Source organism: Saccostrea cucullata, unplaced genomic scaffold (genome assembly GCF_032062105.1).
Source record: "Saccostrea cucullata isolate Sc308-1 unplaced genomic scaffold, CSIRO_AGI_Scuc_v1 ctg220, whole genome shotgun sequence".
NCBI lineage: Eukaryota > Metazoa > Mollusca > Bivalvia > Ostreida > Ostreidae > Saccostrea > Saccostrea cuccullata.
The window spans coordinates 310,356-332,985 of record NW_026931323.1 but is presented as its reverse complement, the minus strand read 5'-3'; the positions used below and the strand labels follow the sequence as shown (position 1 = coordinate 332,985).

Genomic DNA, 22,630 nt, shown 5'->3' with positions numbered 1-22,630 from the left:
TAGATTTATATTTGTGCATCTTTTGGTATATTGTATTTGATAATATGACGCCAAATAAAAAAGACATGGACACTGTGACATTACTTTTGGACCTACCCTGGTAGTAGTCTTGTCCCATGATCCCTTGCACGTCGTTAATATCGAAGTGCAAGGGATCATGGCACAAGACTAGGCAGGTAGCAGAAATTTCAATATTGAGAGACAGAAAAGAAAACAAACCTTGCTTTTTTTAAAGAAAAAATTATCATGATACGTATTTATTCATCATGATACGTATATAGTATATACAATTTAATAGTTTCACTCATAAAAAGTAATCCCTGCAGAATTTGATCAAAATAAAAAGGATTACAGAAATGGGAACATACTTCTCTGTATAAGTGCTTCAGAAAAGCTGATACTTATTTTCTGTCTTGTAATACAGGGTATACATGTATTTAAATTTATTTCATTCATAAACAAAAAAATCTTCTAGGAAATGAGTCGTGTAAACCAGTCAGTAACACTACTGGATTCAGATGTAAATATCAACTTAAACGTTCTTTCTCTTTGTCTTTCATTTCTGTAAAGAATAAAACGCATCATTAATTTACTAGTTAATTTTCATGACAAGCCGAAGATCTTAATATATACTACTGTCCTCCTGTTAAAATATTGATCTGTGCTTCCCATTACGTTTTCAAAATCTGAACTCAGCACTGCGGGGAACGTCATGAACATACAAAAATAAGTCTCACAGAGAGAAGAAAAAGAAAAAGATCACGTATACTGTAACGAGAAATGTAATAAACTGGGACTTTTACATTTTACTTTGTCATAAAATTATTAATTTTGCTTTGTTATTAAATTTGACATTGTAGCATAGCAACTTATTCAAGAACGGAGAGCCTTTAGTTCTCATTTTTCATTTTTTTTGTTTTTAAATTGAATCTTGAAGGCCTTACCACCCGACATTTGATAAATTTCAGATCGCCCTGACTTCCGGATCTGGTTTTCCATTACTTTCCCTTTTGTGTCCGGAACTAGCGCCGCGGATATGGCTGACAAAAACATTAGTGTACCGCACAGAAAGTACATCAAACCGGAAACAGATTTACTCTAAAACATACAGGATTTTTTAACATTATAAATCCCTAAAAGAGATGTCACATACATGTATATATACTTGTTGCCAATTCTGTTAGACGGTAAGCAATAGATGCTTTAACATTTAATAGCATAACAGATTTGGTAAAAAATAAAGAATATTGATGGATTTATTTTGAAATGAAGAAAACGTCACCAGTTGAACAATTTGCGGAGCTGCCATTGCCCCAACACGAGAAATTGAATTGGCACACCCATATCCTATATTCCTACAATGAACAACACATAAAAACACAAAATAGCAAAAAAATTCCAATAATATAAAAACATAATTTAAAAGTATTAAATAATTTCACGATTGAAACTGACTCATTGATATGACGCAACTCTTATTGACAGTTATTACGTAAGAAAACCATTTCTCAAATATATCATTTGTATATATCATTTGTAAAATTTATATTATTTAAGTAATTTTTTGAAAGAGATTTGCCAAAACTTTAAAATGTAAAAAAAAAAATTATTGATTTATTCATATTCCTAATTTTATTAATTTTATTCTGCTTTAGATAAATAATCACGCGAAGTTTATGCGAGGTGAGACGGATGACGAGAAAAGAGTTGCAAGACAATCGAAAACGATATATTTAAAAACGGCTTATAGAGACAAAAGGGTTAAATTATCGATATCAAGTAATGCTTTTTAAGACTAACAAAATAGAAAAAAAGATGTGTGAACTCAAGGTTTTAAAAGAAGATGGAAAGGGGGGGGGGCTCCAGCCCCTAAGTGCCTGTGGTTTATATGTTACCTGACGACGGTGGGATATGTCTCTGTTGTAAACGTCATCAGGGAGGCCCAGGCAGCCGCAACGCCAAGTTTAGCCACCATGGCGCAGCCATTTATAATTGTGGCGCTATTGATAGGATCTGTGAAACATATGGAGATAAAGAACAGTATTCAAGATCAAAAGTCCATAAAACAATACAAGGTAGGAGCAGAGCAAACACGGATCTCAAAAAATCAGAGGTGGGATCAGGTGCCATGGAGGAGTGAGGAAGATAAGGCGTGTTAATCGTCATTTTAGTATAATCTGTTTTTTCTCTTTATTTCCTCAAGTCTAAAATTTATTTTGTCCTTTTGTAACCCTGTCCTTTTTTCATCTTGTATAACTTTTTCAAGTCCTACAACAGTGATAAGTTACAAAAGGATAATGCGTGTATAAAGTTATAAAAGGACAGGATTAAGTTACAAATAAAGGATTGAGTTATGAAATTGAAGGAAAAATTGAGTTACAAAAGGACAGATTTCTGTTAAAAATCAAAGGATTAAGTTAGGAAATGAAAGGAGATACTACGTTACAAAAGAACAGGACTAGGCTAAAAATAAAAGGATTAAGTTAGAAAATGAAAGGAAAGATTAAGTTATAAAAGGACATATTTACGTTAAAAATCAAAGGATTAAATTAGAAAATGAAAGGAAAGATTAAGTTACAAAAGGACAGGATTAGGTTAGAAATAAAAAGATCAAGTTAGAAAATGAAAGGAAAGATTAAGTTACAAAAGGACAGATTTACGTTAAAAATCAAAGGATTAAGTTAGAAAATGAAAGGAAAGATTAAGTTACAAAAGGACAAGATTACATTGCAGGTCTCACAGGACAAAATAAAGTTACAAAAGGACCAAGTTATATGGACAATGTTAAGTTTCAAACATACAAAGTTTGGAAACCAAATTGAAATCATTTAGTTTAAAAAATACAAATTAAAGGGTTCGATTATCTCAAAACGACAATACTTAGTTGCAAAAGTAGTACAGTGCATGATATATCATTCCTTTCTTCACTTATAATATATATGAAAGATGGAATCACACTAGGAATGATTATTCCATCAAAGTATTATGATAACATGATTGATTATGTTGTTTGGCGTCCCTCTCGAGAATTTTTCACTCATATGGAGACGCCACCACTATCTGGTGGAGAGCTACACATTTTGTCCTATACTCGCCACTCAGGGCCATTAAGCAGTGAGGGATGTTTTTCGTGCCAGCACCTACTGCGACACGGGATCTCGGTTAATGCGGTCTCATCCGAAGGACCGGTAATTACGTCCAACAGTCGGATTCGAACTAACTGCAATAATGTAACCCTCTCCGACTTTTTTCATCTGATATTTTCAGGAGAGGGCTACAATTCCCCAGCATCTCGTAATGGTGCAAAAAAAAAAAAATACGGGCGACTGCAGGCAGAATAAATTGTTTTTACATTCAACTTACTTTTAATAAGACGAAATTTTTATTTACTGTCGACATCATACATCGTTAAACGCGAAAACCATGTAAAATAAATCTGTCTTTACTTGTCGCATTACTCAACAGCCATGACAGTTCACACGTCACGATCTGAGACTTGCGCTTGAAATTTAGAATAACTCAATAAAGCAAATGTCGATATAAATAATTGTGATGATAGTGACACTAAACATCGAGAAATAAAATCATTCCATGTGTCATTTTTTCGTTAACAGCGATATTTAGGCTTAAAATAAGGTAATTCCAAAGACATCCGCTCTCTATAGATCCTTAATATCATTGGCTGTCCCAATATAAAATCTGTCAAGGTCAGTAAACATATCGGATAAATTTAAGTTGTGATGTTGACATACACGAAAAATACAAATATATGGGTTATTCTGTATATTTTTGGATCGATTTATGTCTGGGATATCTACATTTTGGAAGTCCAGGTAAGACATTTAAATAAAATAGCCGTTTACTGACAATTTGAGCCGAAATCCGTACGGGAGGGAATCGCTCCCGCTTTGCACCATTACGGAGATCCTAAGGAGTTGTAGCCCTCTCCGAAAAAAGGGAGAGGGCTACATTATTGCAGCTAGACAAAAGGATTGACTCCTGACTTCGCGACTCTAGAGCTAACGAACTAACCACTACGGCACGCGGCCGACAAAATAAAAAAAAAAACGATGAAGTTTGTTGTTTCCCCATGTTGATATATATAGGTACGAGCCACAGGAATTATATTAATTGATTTTATGTTGTTTAACGTCCTTTTCGAGATTTTTTCACTCATATGGAAACGCCATCTCTTGCCAATGGAGAGCTACATATTTTGTCCTATTCTCGGCGTTCAAGGCCACTGAGCAGTGAGGGATCTTTTTCCTGCCAGCAACTACTGCGACACGGGAGCTCGGTTTATACGGTTAAAAGACCGAAGGACCCTTACGTCCCACAGTAGGATTTGAACCTTATTTCGCGACTCTAGAGTAGACGCTCCAACTACTGAGCCACACGGGCGACTCACAAGAATTAGAAATCGTTTTAATTCCACGGTGTTAAAATTTCACGATATCTCAAAAAGTACCAATTGCGATGGTTTTAATTTCAAGTTGCAAAAAATTAATTCAGAATTTCGTATTTTTGAAAATTAAAAATAGCATTCACGATGGGTTTAATGTCGCGGAAAAATGATAAATCGCGAACATAGCGAAATTAAGGACAGATGATACAAACAAATTTTTTCTTTGAAAAAGGTTAAATATCATGTCACAAGTTTAGAAAAGTGGATGGTTCTTAGAATTTATTCTCCGAAGAACTGGAAAATGAAATAGACTTGGAAAATATTAGTAATATTTCAATAAAAAAACCAATATAGACAAATCACATTCAGTAAAGGTTTACAGGTGAAAACAAATATCAGAATATGTTATCTTGGCACTAAAAGTGTAATATAAACTTAATAAAAATATACCAAGCCAGGTGAATTTTAAGAGGAAGATCAAAATTACGAAAAATTAGCAATATCAAATACGCTGATTTTTACCATTTAGCTTTTCCTAATAAAATTCACCTGGCTTGGTATATTTTTCTTAAGTTTATATTACACTTTTAGCACCATGTTAACTTATTCTGAAATTTGTTTTCACCTGCAAACCTTTACTGAATGTGTTTTGTCTATATTTGTTTTTTCATTGAAATATTACTAATATTTTCCAAGTCTTTTTCATATTCCAGTTCTTAGGATAAAAAATTCTAAGAACCATCCACATTTCTAAACTTGTGACATGATATTAAATCTTATTCAAAGAAAAAAATTGTTTGTATCTTCTGTCCTTAAACCCATCGTGATTAATTGCCAATCTACTGTAATTCATTGAATCCACACCCTGTACTGCATGTCTTGTTTGAAGTGTTTGATTGAAACAAACAAATCTTACTGAGAACTTGCACAATTCCAACTGCCAACCCACCAGCTGCGGCGACCATGTAAAACATAAAGCAGGTCCATCTCCTTCCAATACTAAAAACAAGAATGAAATCAACACACTTATTTATCATCAATTCACACTTACAGCGAGAAAGGTTTGATCCCAAGTGGTTTCAAGATACATCATGAAATTTTCGGACATAACGAATACTGTTTACCTGGAATCAAATAGATATAAGAATAATGTTTTCTCTATAATCTATTTATCTTATTTTCTTTTGGATTTAGATGGTCAAAGAAACAGATTGCTAACAACATTTAGTAATTTTAAGCTCTCACCAGTTATTGAAGAACCACGTGACCGCTTGAGCGGGAATCTCCACGGCACTCAACAGAAACATGTTAAGATAGAGGTCTCCCGAAAGTTCTTCTACCCCGAAGGATATCGCATAGTAGGAGTAACCGCTCGCTAACCTGTGGAGGGAAGGATTTCTTCATGAGAGAGAGAGAGAGAGAGAGAGAGAGAGAGAGAGAGAGAGAGAGAGTTATACAGATAAATGTTTTATTATGTTTAATGCTACATGTTCATGTAAATTCTGATATTTCAGATACATTGAAAAGACAATTTAAGATGATAAAATTTACAATAAATTTGATAGATTTGATATACGTAAAATTACTGGCTTTTGGTCTTCTGCTACAGACTTTTTAAACAAGATACATTAGCAGGACATTACTAATATTTACCAAATAAACCATAATAATAATGAATGCTTCGTCAGCCTCGAATCCCTGAAGATATCTATGATAGAGTATTTCTTGTCTGTTTTCAATTCTGCCTCTTTCTTACTCACTGCAATGAGTTTCGTCACATCCGGTTTCTTTTTACCATTTATTTTAGCAATATGACTTATCACTTTTTCGGCTTTTTCTGTTTTGAAGTGGGAGACCAGCCACCGGAAACTTTCTGGTACCACACTATAAAACATAAAAGAAAATGCGTAATCCATTAAGCCATTCATAACCGAACATTTAGCAATTATACATTAATAATTCCATATCGTACATGATGGATAAAAAAGAACTACCGGTATTTGCTTACAAAATTCCTAGTAGGAATGGTAAGGTGATGATAGCCGTGGCATAGTGGAGATACTGCCAATCTCTTAACCACCAACAAACCAACCCAAAGAACGCGGCAAACACCGGCCAAGCGGGGATCGCCATAACCATAGCCCTGTACCGTGTAGGGATGAACTCTAGGACAAAGTTAAAGAATACAGTCAGGTACATCCCGCAAGCTAGACCAATCACAAATCGAGCCACAGCGAACATCTGCCACGAGGTGGAGAATCCACACACCAAGTTACTGGCTGCCAGTAGGACGAGGGCCAGGAAGAAGGTGGGTTTACGTCCAATCAGATCCGCCACCTGACCCGCGATAAAACCACTGGCCAGGAGCCCACCCATCTGTATCGTGGTTATAGTAGATGATATCCATTCGTCGTCGCATATGAGATTCCACTGAAAGTAGTAAGCTCTCTTTACTGTATGTGGTCTGGTTGAAATATTTCGTGGTCAACATATTCGAAGCGAGTTTCATTAATTCTTTTACAATCTTTCTATTCATTTTAGAATTAAAAATGATCAACATACAAAGTAGTGGAATTGATAAATATAAATAAAGTGATGAAGGACAAGATTAAAAGTAACATTCGTTCAAACAAATAAGTTACTCGTTTGAACAAATCATTCTTTTTCTTCAATGAGAAATGGTGTTCGCCATGACAATAAAAAATATTCGGACAACCTTTCGCAGAAGAATTTCCTTTCTATCACTCAAATTCTTTGAGCTTACATCTCATTTTGATGGTTGCTTGTGAATAATCAGTTTATTGTTTCCGCTTTTAATACCAACATTTAAAAATTTCAGGGTCCTTAAATGACTCCTTCTGAAAGTGCAATCTGTAGTGTGGAAGTAATTCGACAAGTTGTGTAAGGTGGTTGTACTTGTAGAGTATATTTCTTATAAGTTTGACAAGAATTACTCCGTTTACTGGCCCCTACAAAGAACGGCTGATGACAGGTGTAACTTAATTGTTGGACGGAGATGCCTATTTCTTCAAAACATTTTATCGTTATTTGGAATTTCTGTCCCCGCTGTTTGTTGTTCTGACCTTATTTAGACTTGGAGGCTTAAGATCGCCTTGTCTCATCGGAGGGACCGATTTCATAAGTTGCGTAAGAGTGCATAAGTTTCAACTCTTTACTTCGCCTCTCTTGTGCGTCTAGGACAAGCAAATGTCTGGGCACGTTTGTCCCAACGATATGCTAAAACTGACTTATCATATCGAATATTGAAATGCTGTCATTAATAGACTTTTGCACGGAGCACTGACTTTTACAGTCAATGGCTTACTTTTACACTTGGACACTTTATACGGAAGCTCTTTTGCAGTAAAGATATTAAGCTCATCATTTAATTAAGCGAAAATAAAGGGCTGAAATAAAGCACATATGAGTTAAGAAATGAAGAATCCGACAACCAGTGCACCCTGCCCTCAAATACGGTCCATCCCATTTTAGTGCCCCACACAACTTACCTACTGCCACTCGAAAGGTTTTCTTATCTTTATGAATTCTGCACCTCTGTAAATGTCACATATTTAAATGTCAAACTAAACCGTCAACTGTAAAATTCAGATAAGTACTTCTCGCAAAAGTCCAAAACCCAGTTAATAGTCCAAATAATCAGGTTTTTCTGTATTTCAACCGACCTATATGCAAGACCTACCTCGCTTACGACCGTCGACTTTTCGTCACTGAAGCGTATCGACAGACACGTGTCCTCCAGTGAGGAGTTAGATGGCGTTGTGCAGGATTTCAGGGAATCTACGTAACTGTCATTGAAACCGGAGGTTCTGTTTGTCCATGCGCACCACCAATCAGGCGTGGCCCCAGCAAACGACATCATTAACATGCTCCATGTTATTGCCAGCTTACTTCCAACCACAACAAAGATCAGGATCCATTGAAGTTTTCCTAATCCACCACATTCTATCAGAAGCCTTTCTAGTATTTCGTCAATTTTTTTCTTTTAGTTCGTCAACTTCAGACATATTTAGGCCGAATCTGAATGAGAAACAAAAGGAAAATACAAAAAATCTCTCTGAAACACAAACGCCTCACACAATGGTATATATACAAGGTCATGGATTGTAATTCAGAAACAGGTCAATGCGCTGGGTAAATGATATATTTTTTGGTCTTAATTAAACACCACGTACATGTCAAAGAGTATATATTGCTTGCAGAAATTCATTATTTAGCTTTCCAAAATTCTTTGTATATAGGGATTCAACAGGTCCTTAGACAGCAAATCCATTTTTTTATTGGGGGAGGGAGGGGAAGGGTCCTTTAAACATTATTAGTTCGGGTAGGAATAACCAATCAAAAATCCTTGATCAGCAAGAAAAAAGGCACGTGATTCTAAAATTGACTGCTCCGTCGCCAACGGCCGATACTAAAAGTGAAAGTAACGGGTTTTTTTTACGGATGAGACTTAAGTTAAACATAGCTCCCTGTAGGGGTAGGCGCGATAAAAAATCCCTGTCTGTTTATTGGCCCTGACTGCCGAGTTCTGCTATCTCTATATGAATTATCATTTTTCGAATTGAACGTTAAATATGACACAATCAATAACTCAGTTCATATTACTAGGCAGTTGTAAATTCTGTCCTTTTTTTATTGAAAAAAAATTCTACTCAATATTTCAATCTTTAAACAGTATTTTTTTTTCCAAGCCTCTGACTCCAACAGAAAAAAAAACAATTTAAACACTGTACATGTATAGAGCAGTCATGGATTGTAGGACAAATGAAAGAGGCATCCCTTTAAAATCAATAGAACAATTCCAAATATGGTTTCAATTTCAAATTAATGCTATAGACTTATGAACTGTCAAATAATGAAATTTTGATAACTTGAATTATTTTCAGTTTTGTAGGAAAAAAACATTTAAAAGAATAACACAGTAAAAGAAAGGAAAGATTGATTTTCCTTTCATTCTTTATCATTCGCTCACAAGAGATAGACAGATTGGCGAACTTTATTCGTTATAATGCTCTATATGAAGGTAAATCAGTAAAGAATGAATATCTTTGGAAAAACCATTAAAACTGGTTAATAATTATCAAACATATTTTTCAAATTTCACAAATACAAGTCATAATTTCAATCAAAATCAATAATCATTTTTATTTTCGTTAGACAATAAAAAAAATTACACAAAAGGAAACTTACGACCTTTTTGTCCAGGAAGAGAAAAGTTTGATGATTAATAATCTTCAGAGATAAACAGAAGGTACGACACCATATAACTACCCTGGAATTTGGTTGAATGAGACAGCTTTTCTGGCTATCACCTCCCAAACCTCCCTAAATTATGTTTGCGCGGTAAATTTGCTTTGACGTTGATTCTTTATTCATATATTCTGACTCATGTTTAAGCGTAAGATTTTATTTTAATTTTAAGCTGTTTGATAATAATTAAAATAAAGAGAAAAAAAAATCAAAATCCGCCAAAATCTTCGTAAAATATTAAATTAAAAGTCACCAATCTCATGCAGTATCTAGAAAAAAATCATTGCATATATATAAATGTGAAAATAAACACAAAAATATGCAGGAAATTGCTTTGCTCTTCGTTTCTTTTAGACGAATATGTATATTATACATTGCTATCTTATCTAAATGACCTCCGGGAATATTTTTTATTTAAAACTACCTATATCGAATTTAATTGACATTTTATGTAGTTGACCATTTTTTTTTCTATGATTTGTTTGTTTTTTTTATTTCGTATTTCAAACAAACAACAGCATACTTGCAAGTTAACATGAAAATAGAAATGTAATTTTTTTTTTATTTCTCGAGACTTAAAAATGCAGCTTAGTTTGAAACTCAAACTTTCTCAAACATTAACTTTTTTCAGCGTTTCTTCTTAATTAAATTTCAAAAATCTGTCACCATTCCTTTATGTATACATGTAGTAAGAAGAATATTCAAAAATAAATTTTAACTGTTGTATTATGATTTTATATTTCATATCAGTGCACTAGAAGATTTACAGACTGAGATAAAGAACAGCCTCTCTCCATGTGTAAACCCTGCTGAATATTCCAGGTAAAGGAAATCTACATACTTAACTTAAGGTTTAAAGGTGTATTGAGACAAATTGCTGTGTTAGATTTACGTATGCACTTCAAATTTACATAGAAATGCGATCCTTGCGTTTTTAAAAAAGGTTTATTTGAAAAGGTGTTGAAATCTTTCTAAGTGGTTTGCTGTGTTTGTTTGTTTAAGTTTGATTACACGGCACTTGTCTCTTGTATTTGTACTGAGATTAAATGATATTATCTACACACTGCATCTTAACATCCGAGAAGTTGCATAAATTGGTCACACGGGATTTCGATATCGTGTCAAGGTAACTACTGAGATCCATGTGATTAGTTAATGATTGTTTATAGATCTGAAGACAATGGGTAATGCACTTGATACATATGATCCAAAATAATATGCTTGGAAAAATGCATAAATATAATATTAGACTGTTTTTATGAGGGATATCAATTTCAGAAAAAAAAATAATGAAACTGTTAAAATATGAGTCACGTGAATTATATGCCACAGAATAAACACAATGTTTCTCGCTGTTTCTTAAAAGCATGTAAAATATTTGCTATAGATTTTTACCGAGGAAATTTCTGGAATTTTTATGGAGCTCTTTCACAGAAATTAATGAATTTTCTAACTTCGACTTCCTTATTTAGATAAAAAATTATGTAAAAGACTTATTACTTACTAAGTAGATATACATCAATGAAACATATGGAGATAACGAACAGTATTCAAGATCAAAGGTCCATAAAACAATACAAAATAGGAGCAGAGCAAACACGGACCTCCGAAACATCAGAGGTGGGATCAGGTGCCATAGAGGAGTGAGCATTGTAGTATCTATCGATGTTAGCAATCCGGAAATATGATTATGTGTACATGTTTGGTTTTGCTAATATTTTTATGTTGACCGGAAGTAAGGTAATAAAAGTCCGTGCATTGGAACCATGCGGTTGTTCTTCTTTCTTCAATGGCTATCCGCTGAGAGGCCAACCTTACAACTGGCGACGAGGATAAATTAAATTTGAAACGAACTGTAAGTAACGAATATGGCGTCATTTTTGAGTGACTTACCAGCAGTGAAAAGTTTTGATGTTTACGGCGATTCTACAACTATAAGCACACGTTGGCAAAAGTGGCTTCGTTCATTTGAAATTTATTGCACCGGTAAAGGGGTAACAGATAATGAACAGAGAAAGGCTTTACTTTTACACTGTGGCGGCGTAGAACTACAAGATGTGTATTTTACGTTTGAGACTGTAGAACCAAGTGAAAACGAGACTGTGTATTCAATTGTTCAAAAACAGTTCAATGATTATTTCGTTCCTCAGGAAAACGTACCTTATGAGAGACATTTATTTAGAAATATGGTACAGAAGACGGACGAAACTGTCGACCAATTTATTACACGTCTTCGGCAACGAGTAGAATTCTGTAAATTTGGACAACAAGGGGAAGAACAAATCAGGGACCAAGTAACAGAGAAATGTACTTCTCATCACCTCAGAAAGAAGCTTCTTGAAAAGGGGAAGGATTTGACATTAGAACAATTAAGGACAATTTCGAGAGCCTTTGAGTCGAGTGAGAAGCAGGCCAAGTTTATCGAGTTTGGGAGTAGTGACAAAGTAGACTCAAGTGTGAGTTATGAAGTTAAATCTAGAAATGCGAAACAGCGAAAGCAGAGTCAGCATACACCGGAAAGAAGATGTTACAGATGTGATGAGACCGGTCATATTTCGAAAAGCGAGAATTGTCCAGCAAAAAAAAACGGAATGTTACAAGTGTCGTAAGAAAGGTCACTATGCTAAATGTTGCAAAACAAAAGTCAGAAAAACGTGGGAACTTTCAGAAACATCCGCCAAACAAGAACAAAGTGAGCTTAGTGGACTCAGATGATGAACATTATGCATTTATTGTAAATGCCGAGAAACAATCATGTATTTCTGTGACAATAGGAGGAGTGCAGACGGACATGATAATAGATTCAGGAGCAACCTGTAACCTGATCAGTCGACTTGAATGGGAAAGACTGAAGAACTTTAAAATGAAGTGTGACTCACGCAAGTGTACAAAGAAACTGTTTGCATATGGTAGTAAGACTCCCTTGAATGTTGCAGGAAGTTTCACAGCAGAAATTTCAGTTGGCAAAACTACACATGTGGCCGAATTCATTGTTGTGGAAGGTGGCATACAAAATCTTCTGGGTAAAGACACAGCGTTATTACTGAACGTGCTCAGACTAGGACCCGAACTGTCAGAATATGTTAACAGTATATCAAGACAAGACTTGTTACACCAGTTTCGTGATGTATTCAGTGGACTGGGGAAACTTAAGAATTTCCAGCTGGAGATTCCCATTGACAACACAGTGAAACCTGTGGCTCAGAGTGTTAGACCCGTACCATTTAGTATTAGACTAGAGGAAAAATCAACAAGAAACTTCAGGAGTTGTTAGATATGGACATAGGGTGAGTTAACCATGCATCGGACACATACCTTGCTTCGGACAACTTCAGGCAATAAAATCTCTTTCAACTTCAGAGTTCTGTGTATTTATTTGTTTCTGACTTGAAGCTGAGGATTTAAATCTTTTGATAATACCCATTTTTAAAATTATGTTTTGATAAAAATACACCGAGAATGGCCTTGATGTTACGTCATATTTTACATCATCAAAGGGGAATAACCAAAAAAGTAAGATTTCGCCATTTTTAGAGTTATCGTTCTTTAAATTCGACTTCCACGGAACGAGTCGGACTTGGATGAAATTTGTCAGGGATGGGTAATTTTACATAAATTATAAAGAAATTTCAGTTCAATGTTTGTTAAATTCTTATTAGAGCTGGTTTTTACTAGTATACTCATTTCACCGTACATCGGACACAAATTTACCATGCATCGGACACTTTCTGATGCAAAGTTAATCACTACCATTTTCATACAGAACCCAACTGACAGTTATTTTTTGCGGAAATCGAAAATAAAAACTCTATATTTACAGTCAAAATACAAGTTATTGATATATTACGTCTAGAATCTGACTCAATTTATTTCTACAAACCAGAGTATTTTAACAGATGAGAAAAGGCGCGAATTACCGCATTACAAGCATTTTAAAGCCTTTCTGAGGCAGAGTAAGGCATCTTGAATCTTTCCATATTTGTGCAATGAAATCGTCAAATATATTTAATTTGAGGGTTATTTCTTAGATAAATTATAAAAGTATATCCATATCAAGGATTTTAAAGCACTATGATAAAGGTATGATATTTCCCCGGTCCAAATACCGTCTGTCCTATGCATGGTAAATAATGTCCGATCCATGGTGAATTCTAAGCGATTTTTAAAAACTCTATTTTTGATAATATTTCCTCAATAAAAAATATATAATTGTGTCCCAAATTTATATTTCGATCACATACTAAATGTTAAGCTCCATTTTGATAACTTTCCGTCAGTATCGATATCCCTAGAACTTGTTGAAGTATAAGGGTGTCCGATGCATGGTGAATTCACCCTAATTGAGAAAGCCGAAGGACCTACTCCGTGGGTTAGTCCAATTGTCGTGGCACCAAAACCTAATGGTGATATCAGACTGTGTTGACATGCGACAGGCCAACCAAGCAATCATACGGGAACGTCATCCGATACCTGCAGTAGATGAAAATCTCCAGAACCTGAACCGAAGTAGTGTGTTTAGCAAACTTCTTACAGGTCATAAGCCTTTAGAGTACATTTATTCAGCAAAGTCCAAACCAAATGCAAGGATCAGTAGATGGGTGTTACGTTTACAACCAGATCGATTTAAAGTTGTCTACATAAAAGGCAGGAATAACATAGCAGATCCTTTATCACGATTGATACAGGTGAATGAGCGAAAAGTGGAACAGACTGATACTGATGATTTCGTGAAACTGGTAACTTTACATTCTGTTCCAAAAGCTATGTCCGTTAAACAGATAGAAGCAGAATCTGCAAGTGATCAAGTTCTTAAAAGTGTTCGCAATTGTATTCGAACAGGGACGTGGCCGAAAGGTGAGAACAAAGCACACATGATAGTGAAAAACGAACTGTCAGTTATTGGAAAACTTGTGCTGAGAGGAACTCGAATTGTTATGCCTCAAACAATACGAAACACAGCACTGAAAATTGCCCATGAAGGTCATCCCGGAATCGTGGTCATGAAACGTCATTTACGTACAAAGGTATGGTGGTCAGAAATGGATCGAGATGCTGAGGATGTGTGTAAAAGATGCCATGCATGTCAAGTTGTAAGTCAAACATCCAATCCAGAACCTGTGAAAAGTACGGAACTTCCAAAAGGACCGTGGCAGTTGATTGGAGCTGATCTGATGGGACCTTTACCCTCAGGAGATAGTCTATTCATAGTGGTGGATTATTATAGCAGATATGTGGAAGTGGAAATCATGAGGAAAACGACGACCGATAGGATAATAAGAAGTCTTCGCAGAATGTTTCAAACGCATGGTTTACCTCTACAAATAGTAACCGATAATGGTCCTCAATTCATAAGTGGTGAATTTAAGGATTTCATGGAACAACAGAACATAGAACATCGACGAGTGACTCCACTGTAGCCTCAAGCCAATGGTGAGGTGGAAAGACAGAACAGATCAATTCTTAAGCGTCTTAAAATTGCTCAAGTAGAGAAGAGGAATTGGAGGGATGAGCTGTCTGACTATTTGACCATGTACAGAACGACACCTCATTCTTCAACAGGAGTCAGCCCATCGGAGTTGCTATTCAAACGGAAAATCCGGACAAGGTTACCAACCTTGGACACTACATTTTATGATTCAGATGACATGGACCAGGAAATTCGTGACAGAGATGCGGAGAAGAAAGGAATTGCAAAGTGCCATGCAGATGAAAAGTTTCACGCGAAGGAAAGTGATGTCGAAAAAGGTGACAAAGTTCTTCTGAAGCAGCCGATTGAAAACAAACTGTCATCAAACTTTGAATCAGAACCGTACAAAGTTGTTTCCAAGAATGGAAACAGTGTAGTTGTGCAGAAAAACGGCGCAAGTTATAATCGCAACATTACTCATGTGAAAAAGTACAACGAACCAATTTCTGATGATTCTGAAGAACCGAATGATGTGAATGTGGAATCGCGAGAAACCAGCACCAGTGAAAGTGTGCCCGATATGTCAGTGAATTCGCGTCCTGTTAGGATTCGCAAGATTCCGAGTAAATTTGATGATTTTGTGATGACATAGTGATTAGTGTAAATGATCATCACAAAAAGTGAAAAAAGTGAAAAAGTTTCACTTTTCCCCAAGTTTTGTAACTGACTCTTTTGTAACAATGATAATAAAAACCAATGGCTTGCTTAATTTCTTATCATTGATTCTAATTTATTAAGATTCTTTTAATCTTTCATCTGGGATCAGTTTGTCTGATCATGCACTGTATGACATTCTTTCTAATATTAATTAATTTAAATAAAAGTACACAAGCAAACTTTTTGAAGTCAACGATTATGGTCAAGGCAAATTAATGTTCCACCTAATCGTTAACAAGTAAAAAATATATAACAAGAAACACTTGCAGTACATTTAACCCCCCAAAATTAGATTACAAAACCGTAAAAATTTATTTCATTAATGCCATTTTTCCCACGCCATCGTCTGGTCACATATTGTCCTGATTAAAACGACCATCCTTCCTTCTCATCTTCCTTTTGATACCATTTTTCTTCTATTCCTCTTGGCTAAATTTTTCTATTCCACTAGGCTCCGCCATGCAACTTCTCTAGGCGCAGCCTTCCTGTCCCCTTTGGTTATGTCCCCCTACTCCTCTGGGCACCGTCGTCCTACTCCTAATATATTCTCCGTCCAACTATTTCTTGGTTCCATTCTCTTCCTCCTGTAGGCCTCGTAATCCTAATCTACTAAACTCTCTCCTCCAACTCCTCAAGTCAAGGTAAGTTCTCCATCCCCCTTTTCCTCTCGGCTTTTGTCCTCTTACTTCTTTTTGCTGGCTTTCTACACTTATAGGCCCCATTCCCAAACTTCTTTAGGCTACGTTCTTTTGTTATTTTAGGCTTCAACTCTCTTGCTCCGTTAAGCTCTGTCCCCCTTCCCCTTTAGTCCTCCTTCTCAAAGCTTTGTCATCCTCATATACTCAGCATACGAGTCTCTGTTAATCTTTAACATTGGTCTATTTTACAATGTACTTATCTTTAACTTCAAACTCCTCTTTATTTTGTTATTTCTTTATGGTCAGTAAACTCTAGAAGGTTTGTTCCCATTTCGCCTTAACTGTAAAATTTAGCCTTCCCATTTCGCCTTAGTAAGCTCTCAGACGAATTAGGTGAGACGGGAATTTTAATGAACACCTAATTTAGTCTAAAAACATAATAAATTAAATGATGATCTAGAATTGATGAAATATATTTAAAGTTTAACAAATATTAGCCATATTATATGCTCAGTTTAACAAATATTAGCAAGCATGTAATTATATATACATATGGGGAGGACTTATTTAAATAATTCATATAAGAAACACAGCCTGGGCCGCGGACGGATGTCGAAATATCCCAGGTTGTCTATAGCTACATATGCGATGTCGAGATGCCGAAGTTTACCTGTATTTACAATGTACAAATTCTAACAGGATATTCAAATATTTCTTAGTTTTGCTCATGTTATTGTACATACATGTATATCAAAGAAAAGGGATTTTAAATATTCCATTTTTTCCCCTTAATTTTTCATTTTTAAATCCAAATATAGTTTTTTTTAAATTATCTAATTAACTAACTGGTTATAAAACAGTATTGTAAGAAAATTCCAATTTCATTTAATACTTTTTAGCATTTTCCTTAGTTGTTAGTTAAGGTGAAATGGGAACAAACCCTCTATAATAATGATATGTATATTTCCGGGAATTAATTTATTATTATAAAAGTTTTGGACGCAGAGACCAGGTCTTACAAAAATCTATTGGAATCCCTATGGGTACCAATTGCGCTCTGTTACAAGCAGACCTATTTTTTTATTCATATGAAGCAGAATTCGTGCAAAATCTTAAACGTGGAAAGAATAAAACACTTGCTGTGGCCTTCAACTCGACATTTAGATATATCGACACGTACTGTAATTTAACAATGGAAATTTTCATTCCCATGTCAATACGATATATCTTGTTGAGCTCGAGATAAAAGAAACCACAGAAATTGACACATCTGTTTCATATTTGGATGTTTTACTTGAAAAAGACGTCAATGGTAATCTAACAACAACCAAGCTCTATGAAAAACTTGATGACTTTAACTTTTCTATCGTCAACTTCCCTTACTCCTTCATCACCTGCATAAAGAGTTTATATCTCTCAGTTGATTCGGTTGGCAAGAATATGCCCTACGTATAAACAATTTCTAATACGAGGTAAACTATTGACAAACAAGTATATGAAAGAAGAATATCAGCTGTCTCAATTAAAGTCATCATTTCTATGGTCGATACAATTATCTTGTCATGAAATACAATTTATCCATGGCATCTGATCCCACCTCTGATGTTTTGGAGGTCTGTGTTTGCTCTGCTCCTGCTTTGTATTGTTTTATGGAATTTTGATCTTGACTACTGTTCGTTTCTTTGGTATCTTACTTTCATGCATTAGACGACGTATCAGTTATTTTTGTCGTTACTGAGTGCTGTTTAGTATACATGTACTTCCGTCTACAATGGTGTGGACTGATTACAATGAACAGCATCTAAGTGAATCTCTATATATATAGGGGTCTTCAGATATGGCGAGAATCCGAACAAAAATGGCGGACACATTCCTTTTACGAATCGTGTTCAGCTTTAATTATTAAATTGAACCAATATCTCTGCGGAAGTGATAAAATTCTCACACTTGCATCATTACAAGGACCGTAAGGAGTGGAAGCAACTCCTTTCCAAAAAAATATAGAAGCTACATTATTACAGCAATAGCTAAAAAGTGAAACGGGAAAATTGAAACATAAAGTAAATTTAAACGATTATGAACAGTCTTGAAGCATGTATATGTGTCAATAATTTCTTATAACGTCAAATCAACAATAACTATTATAACCATTTTTAAGGCATATATTTTAATCATTCCTATTTAAAATCTTAATCTTTTACAACCACTTCATCAGAATTCAGAGAGAAAAATGTGAGTCCCCGTGCCACACATGACATTGACACAAATGATATGATAATATCTAATTTAACGTAAATGTCTTGTCAAAAATAATGCGAAACTGGTTTAATGTTCACATTAAATCGTGTAATGGTATTTGGTATTTGGTTATTAAATATCTGCAGCGCAGAAGAGAAGACTTAATTGCCCAACACGTATCTATATAAGACAAGATTTGAAAAAAAAGTGGTGAGTTTACTGATAGTTACTCCTTGTACTTAAAACCGTTGAAGAAAATTACTTTTGGCTAGTCATTTTTCAACTTAATCAACATCATTAGTAATTAAGTTTCAGCGGAAAAATACATGTAGTTAAAAATTGAGTAAATTGATAATTTGTTCCGTCAAAACAAATTAATTTCTAACACACTTTTAAGTCTGTCAAATGGGCACAATTATAAATTATATATATTTTTGCGATTATAAAACTAATTAAGGCGATGATTAATGTTTACAGCTTAATTACAGGTAAAAAAAATTCTTACCTATACGTATGTCGTGTAAAAAGAATTTTTGAACTAGAGATTAACTGTCATTACATAACGGATTTTTTTTTGTAATATCCCGGTCACGGAGCAAACGGTGGGTGTGACCAGTCGGCAGGGGATTCTCACTCCTCATGGGCACCTGATGAAATATATGGATATAACAAACAATATTCGAGCTCAAAAGTCCATAATAACAAAATTAAAGCAGAGGAAACATGAACCACAGAACCATTAGAGTTGAAATCAGGTGCCGTGGAGGATTAAGCATCCCTCACCGACTGGTAACACCCTCCGCGTGCTCCTTGTCATGATTTGAAAATAACGGGAAAATGCATAGAAAATTCAGTGTGTATATAATGGCTTAACAATCAGAATGGATTGATTGATTGATTGATTGTATATCGTTTAACGTCCCTCTCGAGAATTTTTCACTCATATGGAGACGTCACCGTATGCCAGTGAAGAGCTTCAAATTTTGACCTTTACTCGGCACTCAGGGCCATTGAGCAGTGAGGGATCTTTATCGTGCCAACGCCTGCCGCTGACACGGGGCCTCGGTTTTTAAGGTCTCATCCGAAGGACCAGCAACTTTGACTTCAAAGTGCCGAGCGCATGGCGCAGGTACAGTTGCTACCCATTTTAACGACTAAGTCAGTCGCGGCCGAGATACGAACTCACGACCTACCGATCACGGAGCGAGTGCTCTACCGACTGAGCTACCGTGGAAAATACCAGTTAGACTTTGACTCAGTGATAAATTGTATTTGCTGACAAGGTCATTTTATCGAACATAGAACTTAAGAAATGATGACTTTAAACGAGACTGCTGATATCCTTGTTTCAGCAACATAATTTAAACCCTGTTTGTAGATGACGAAGGTATATTGATCTCATCTCTGACGTTTTAGAAGTCCGTGTTTGCTCTGCTCTTGATTTGTATTGTGAGCTGGAATATCATCGTCATTTCCATGTATCTCATCAGAGCGTCTAACATTTACCGTAGTTTCTCAACGGTTAAAAACGTTAAATTTGTTAAATCTCACTAAAGTGTATTTTATTGTTTATCCAGGGAAAAGAAGAACAAATTATAAAAACTTTCTCTCGCAGAATTATGTTGCTCGTTCAAGAGGTCCGCGTTTGCTCTGCTCCCTGATTTTCTTTTTTCAATGGATTTTTGAGCGTGATCACTGTTCGTTAACTCCGTAATTAATTTTAGTCTAAAAATACAGTGTTTCACTAATAAAAACCTACAAATTTAGAAAACTTTATTTTTTCTTAACGTATAGCTTTTCTACACTGTTTGCTTCTCATTGGTAATAAATGTCTTTCTTAAATACCAAATTTTTAATTATCTTGTTGGATGTCCCAGCTGAAGGTATTGAAACTAATTCTAAAAGAATAGCAATCTATGGGTATTGTAGAAATGAAATATTCATTTTCTCTTTTCACTTTTTATTCTATGAATGTATTTGTTTTTCTAAATAAATTAAAAAAGAACATTTGATCTCATTCCAAAATCGTATTAAGATATATAATCAAAACCGATCAACCTAAAAGTATAAAGAATTCGAATATTTCAATTTCAAACTATTACAAAACATGTCTCAACTTAGGAGGCGAATTTTTTCAAGGTCATTGATTGATTGATTGATTGTATATTGTTTAACGTCCCTCTTGAGAATTTTTCACTCATATGGAGACGTCACCGTATGCCGGTGAAGGGCTTCAAATTTAGACCTATACTCGGCACTCAGGGCCATTGAGCAGTGAGGGTTCTTTATCGTGCCAGCGCCTACCGTGACACGGGACCTACGTTTTTAAGGTCATATCCGAAAGACCCGTGACTTTAACTTCTAGTGCCGAGCGCTTGGCGAAGGAACAGTCACTACCTTTGTTTACGTCTTAGGTTGGACGCGACGCCGTTCACGAAGCGAACGCTCTACCACTAGGCTACCGTGACCGGTCAAGGTCATTGATTATTCAAAGCTTTGAAAGTAACTTAATTTACGTTTTCGAAAATTAATCACACAAGTCTGGATCAGAATTTGCGGCTACGTTCTAGCAAGCTGTTGTAATATTTAGAATACTCAAGGTTAATATCTTTTCTAAGAAAGGTACGAAGTTTATTTATCAAGGTCTCGTTTAAACATTCAATTTCGTATGTGTTATTGCGATTCAATAACCTTGTCAGCAAAAACAATTAATGATTAAGTCGAATGCTTATTCATTTACAAATATTGTGTAGGCCCTCATTCTCAACCAGGGAAATCGACCATTTTTTCTGTTGTCCCGACAAGGAATCAGCAGCTGGTGTGACTTCTCGAAAGGAGACTCTTACTTCCCCATGGCACCTAATTCCATCATTAATATAATTATGAGATCTGAGTTCCTTTGATCCGATTCAATGAATTTCTGAACTTGATTACTGTTCGTTAACTCTATATTTCGTAATAAAAACCGAAAATTATAAACAATGTTCGATCTCTAAAAAACAAACAAAAAAGTGAAAAAGGCATGTATCATAAGTCTCCGGAAATTCCAGAGCTGGAGCTTTGGCTGAAGAGGAATACTGTAAGTACTCCCTGTTGTCCGGATATACCCGTTGGAGCGCTATATGTTGGTCATAAAGACGGGGATAGACGGAACATAGTGCAGTAAAATTGCAACTTAGTGATGGCTATTGCTTTTTTGACCTCCAATGCTGGAAACAAATTACGTAGTTAATCAATATTGAGAAGTACTGACATGAAACTATTTCTGTATAATTATAAGTGTTATACCTTTATCTATTCCAAGAAATATCACCCTACGCTATGTGAACTCATAATGAAAAGAAGATAAACCTCTTTTCCTGTTAGGAACATTTAAGCTTACATTGACCGTAATCCCGTTGAGTATGAAAGAAACACATAGAAGACGATCAAAAATCAAGGTCTTTTCGCATTTGAACTAAAGTTACAGAGAAAAAACCTTAAAGATCTTGCTGTGGGCATCAGAAATGTCAGCTAAAGCATGATTTAATGACACGTGTAGCTTATATTTGTAAAGAAGGTCGTTATAAGGACAAAAGAATGTATGAAATGCCGACTTAAAACAAAGTTCTTGAAAGCCACCCAACATCGACATTTTTTCTCCCTTTTTATCTCTATAGCTATCAGTAGGAAGATGAACACCAGGAAACGTTTAAATATATGAGTTTCAAATAACTTTTAAATGGAGAACATGTACTTTTTACCAGATACAAGGAAGGATGTTGAATCTCGGGTAATTTATGTTTCAAACGGAGTGACAAAATTGATGCTTTGAATTGCATTTATTTTACTTATCTTGATAACAAATCAAAAAAGACATGAGGTCGACCATAGCCAGAAAAAATACCCCGAACCTACAAAGATTAGAACACAGTACATCACACTAAACTCTACTTGTGTGGTATTAGGAAAACCTTG

At 35.3% G+C, this 22,630-nt stretch overlaps 3 protein-coding genes across 3 annotated transcripts; 2 read left to right on the top strand and 1 right to left on the bottom strand.

The window, feature by feature from the left end:
* Positions 1 to 271: 271 nt before the first annotated feature.
* LOC134232176 (solute carrier family 22 member 4-like) lies at positions 272 to 10,470 on the bottom strand. The gene is made up of 10 exons (XM_062714123.1): positions 10,441 to 10,470; positions 8,106 to 8,405; positions 6,414 to 6,835; positions 6,059 to 6,289; positions 5,651 to 5,785; positions 5,322 to 5,404; positions 1,896 to 2,013; positions 1,283 to 1,355; positions 945 to 1,098; positions 272 to 562 (listed from the first exon to the last, which is right to left on the bottom strand). Exons 1-10 carry the CDS (start codon positions 10,468 to 10,470, stop codon positions 528 to 530), a joined length of 1,581 nt encoding a protein of 526 aa, XP_062570107.1. The 3' UTR covers positions 272 to 527.
* Positions 10,471 to 12,293: 1,823 nt separating this feature from the next.
* On the top strand, positions 12,294 to 12,947 carry LOC134232175 (uncharacterized). The gene has a single exon (XM_062714122.1). The coding sequence runs from the start codon at positions 12,294 to 12,296 to the stop codon at positions 12,945 to 12,947; it is 654 nt and encodes a 217-aa protein (XP_062570106.1).
* A 1,126-nt stretch (positions 12,948 to 14,073) lies between these two features.
* On the top strand, positions 14,074 to 15,090 carry LOC134232174 (uncharacterized protein K02A2.6-like). The gene has a single exon (XM_062714121.1). It carries the CDS (start codon positions 14,074 to 14,076, stop codon positions 15,088 to 15,090), a length of 1,017 nt encoding a protein of 338 aa, XP_062570105.1.
* Positions 15,091 to 22,630: the final 7,540 nt, after the last annotated feature.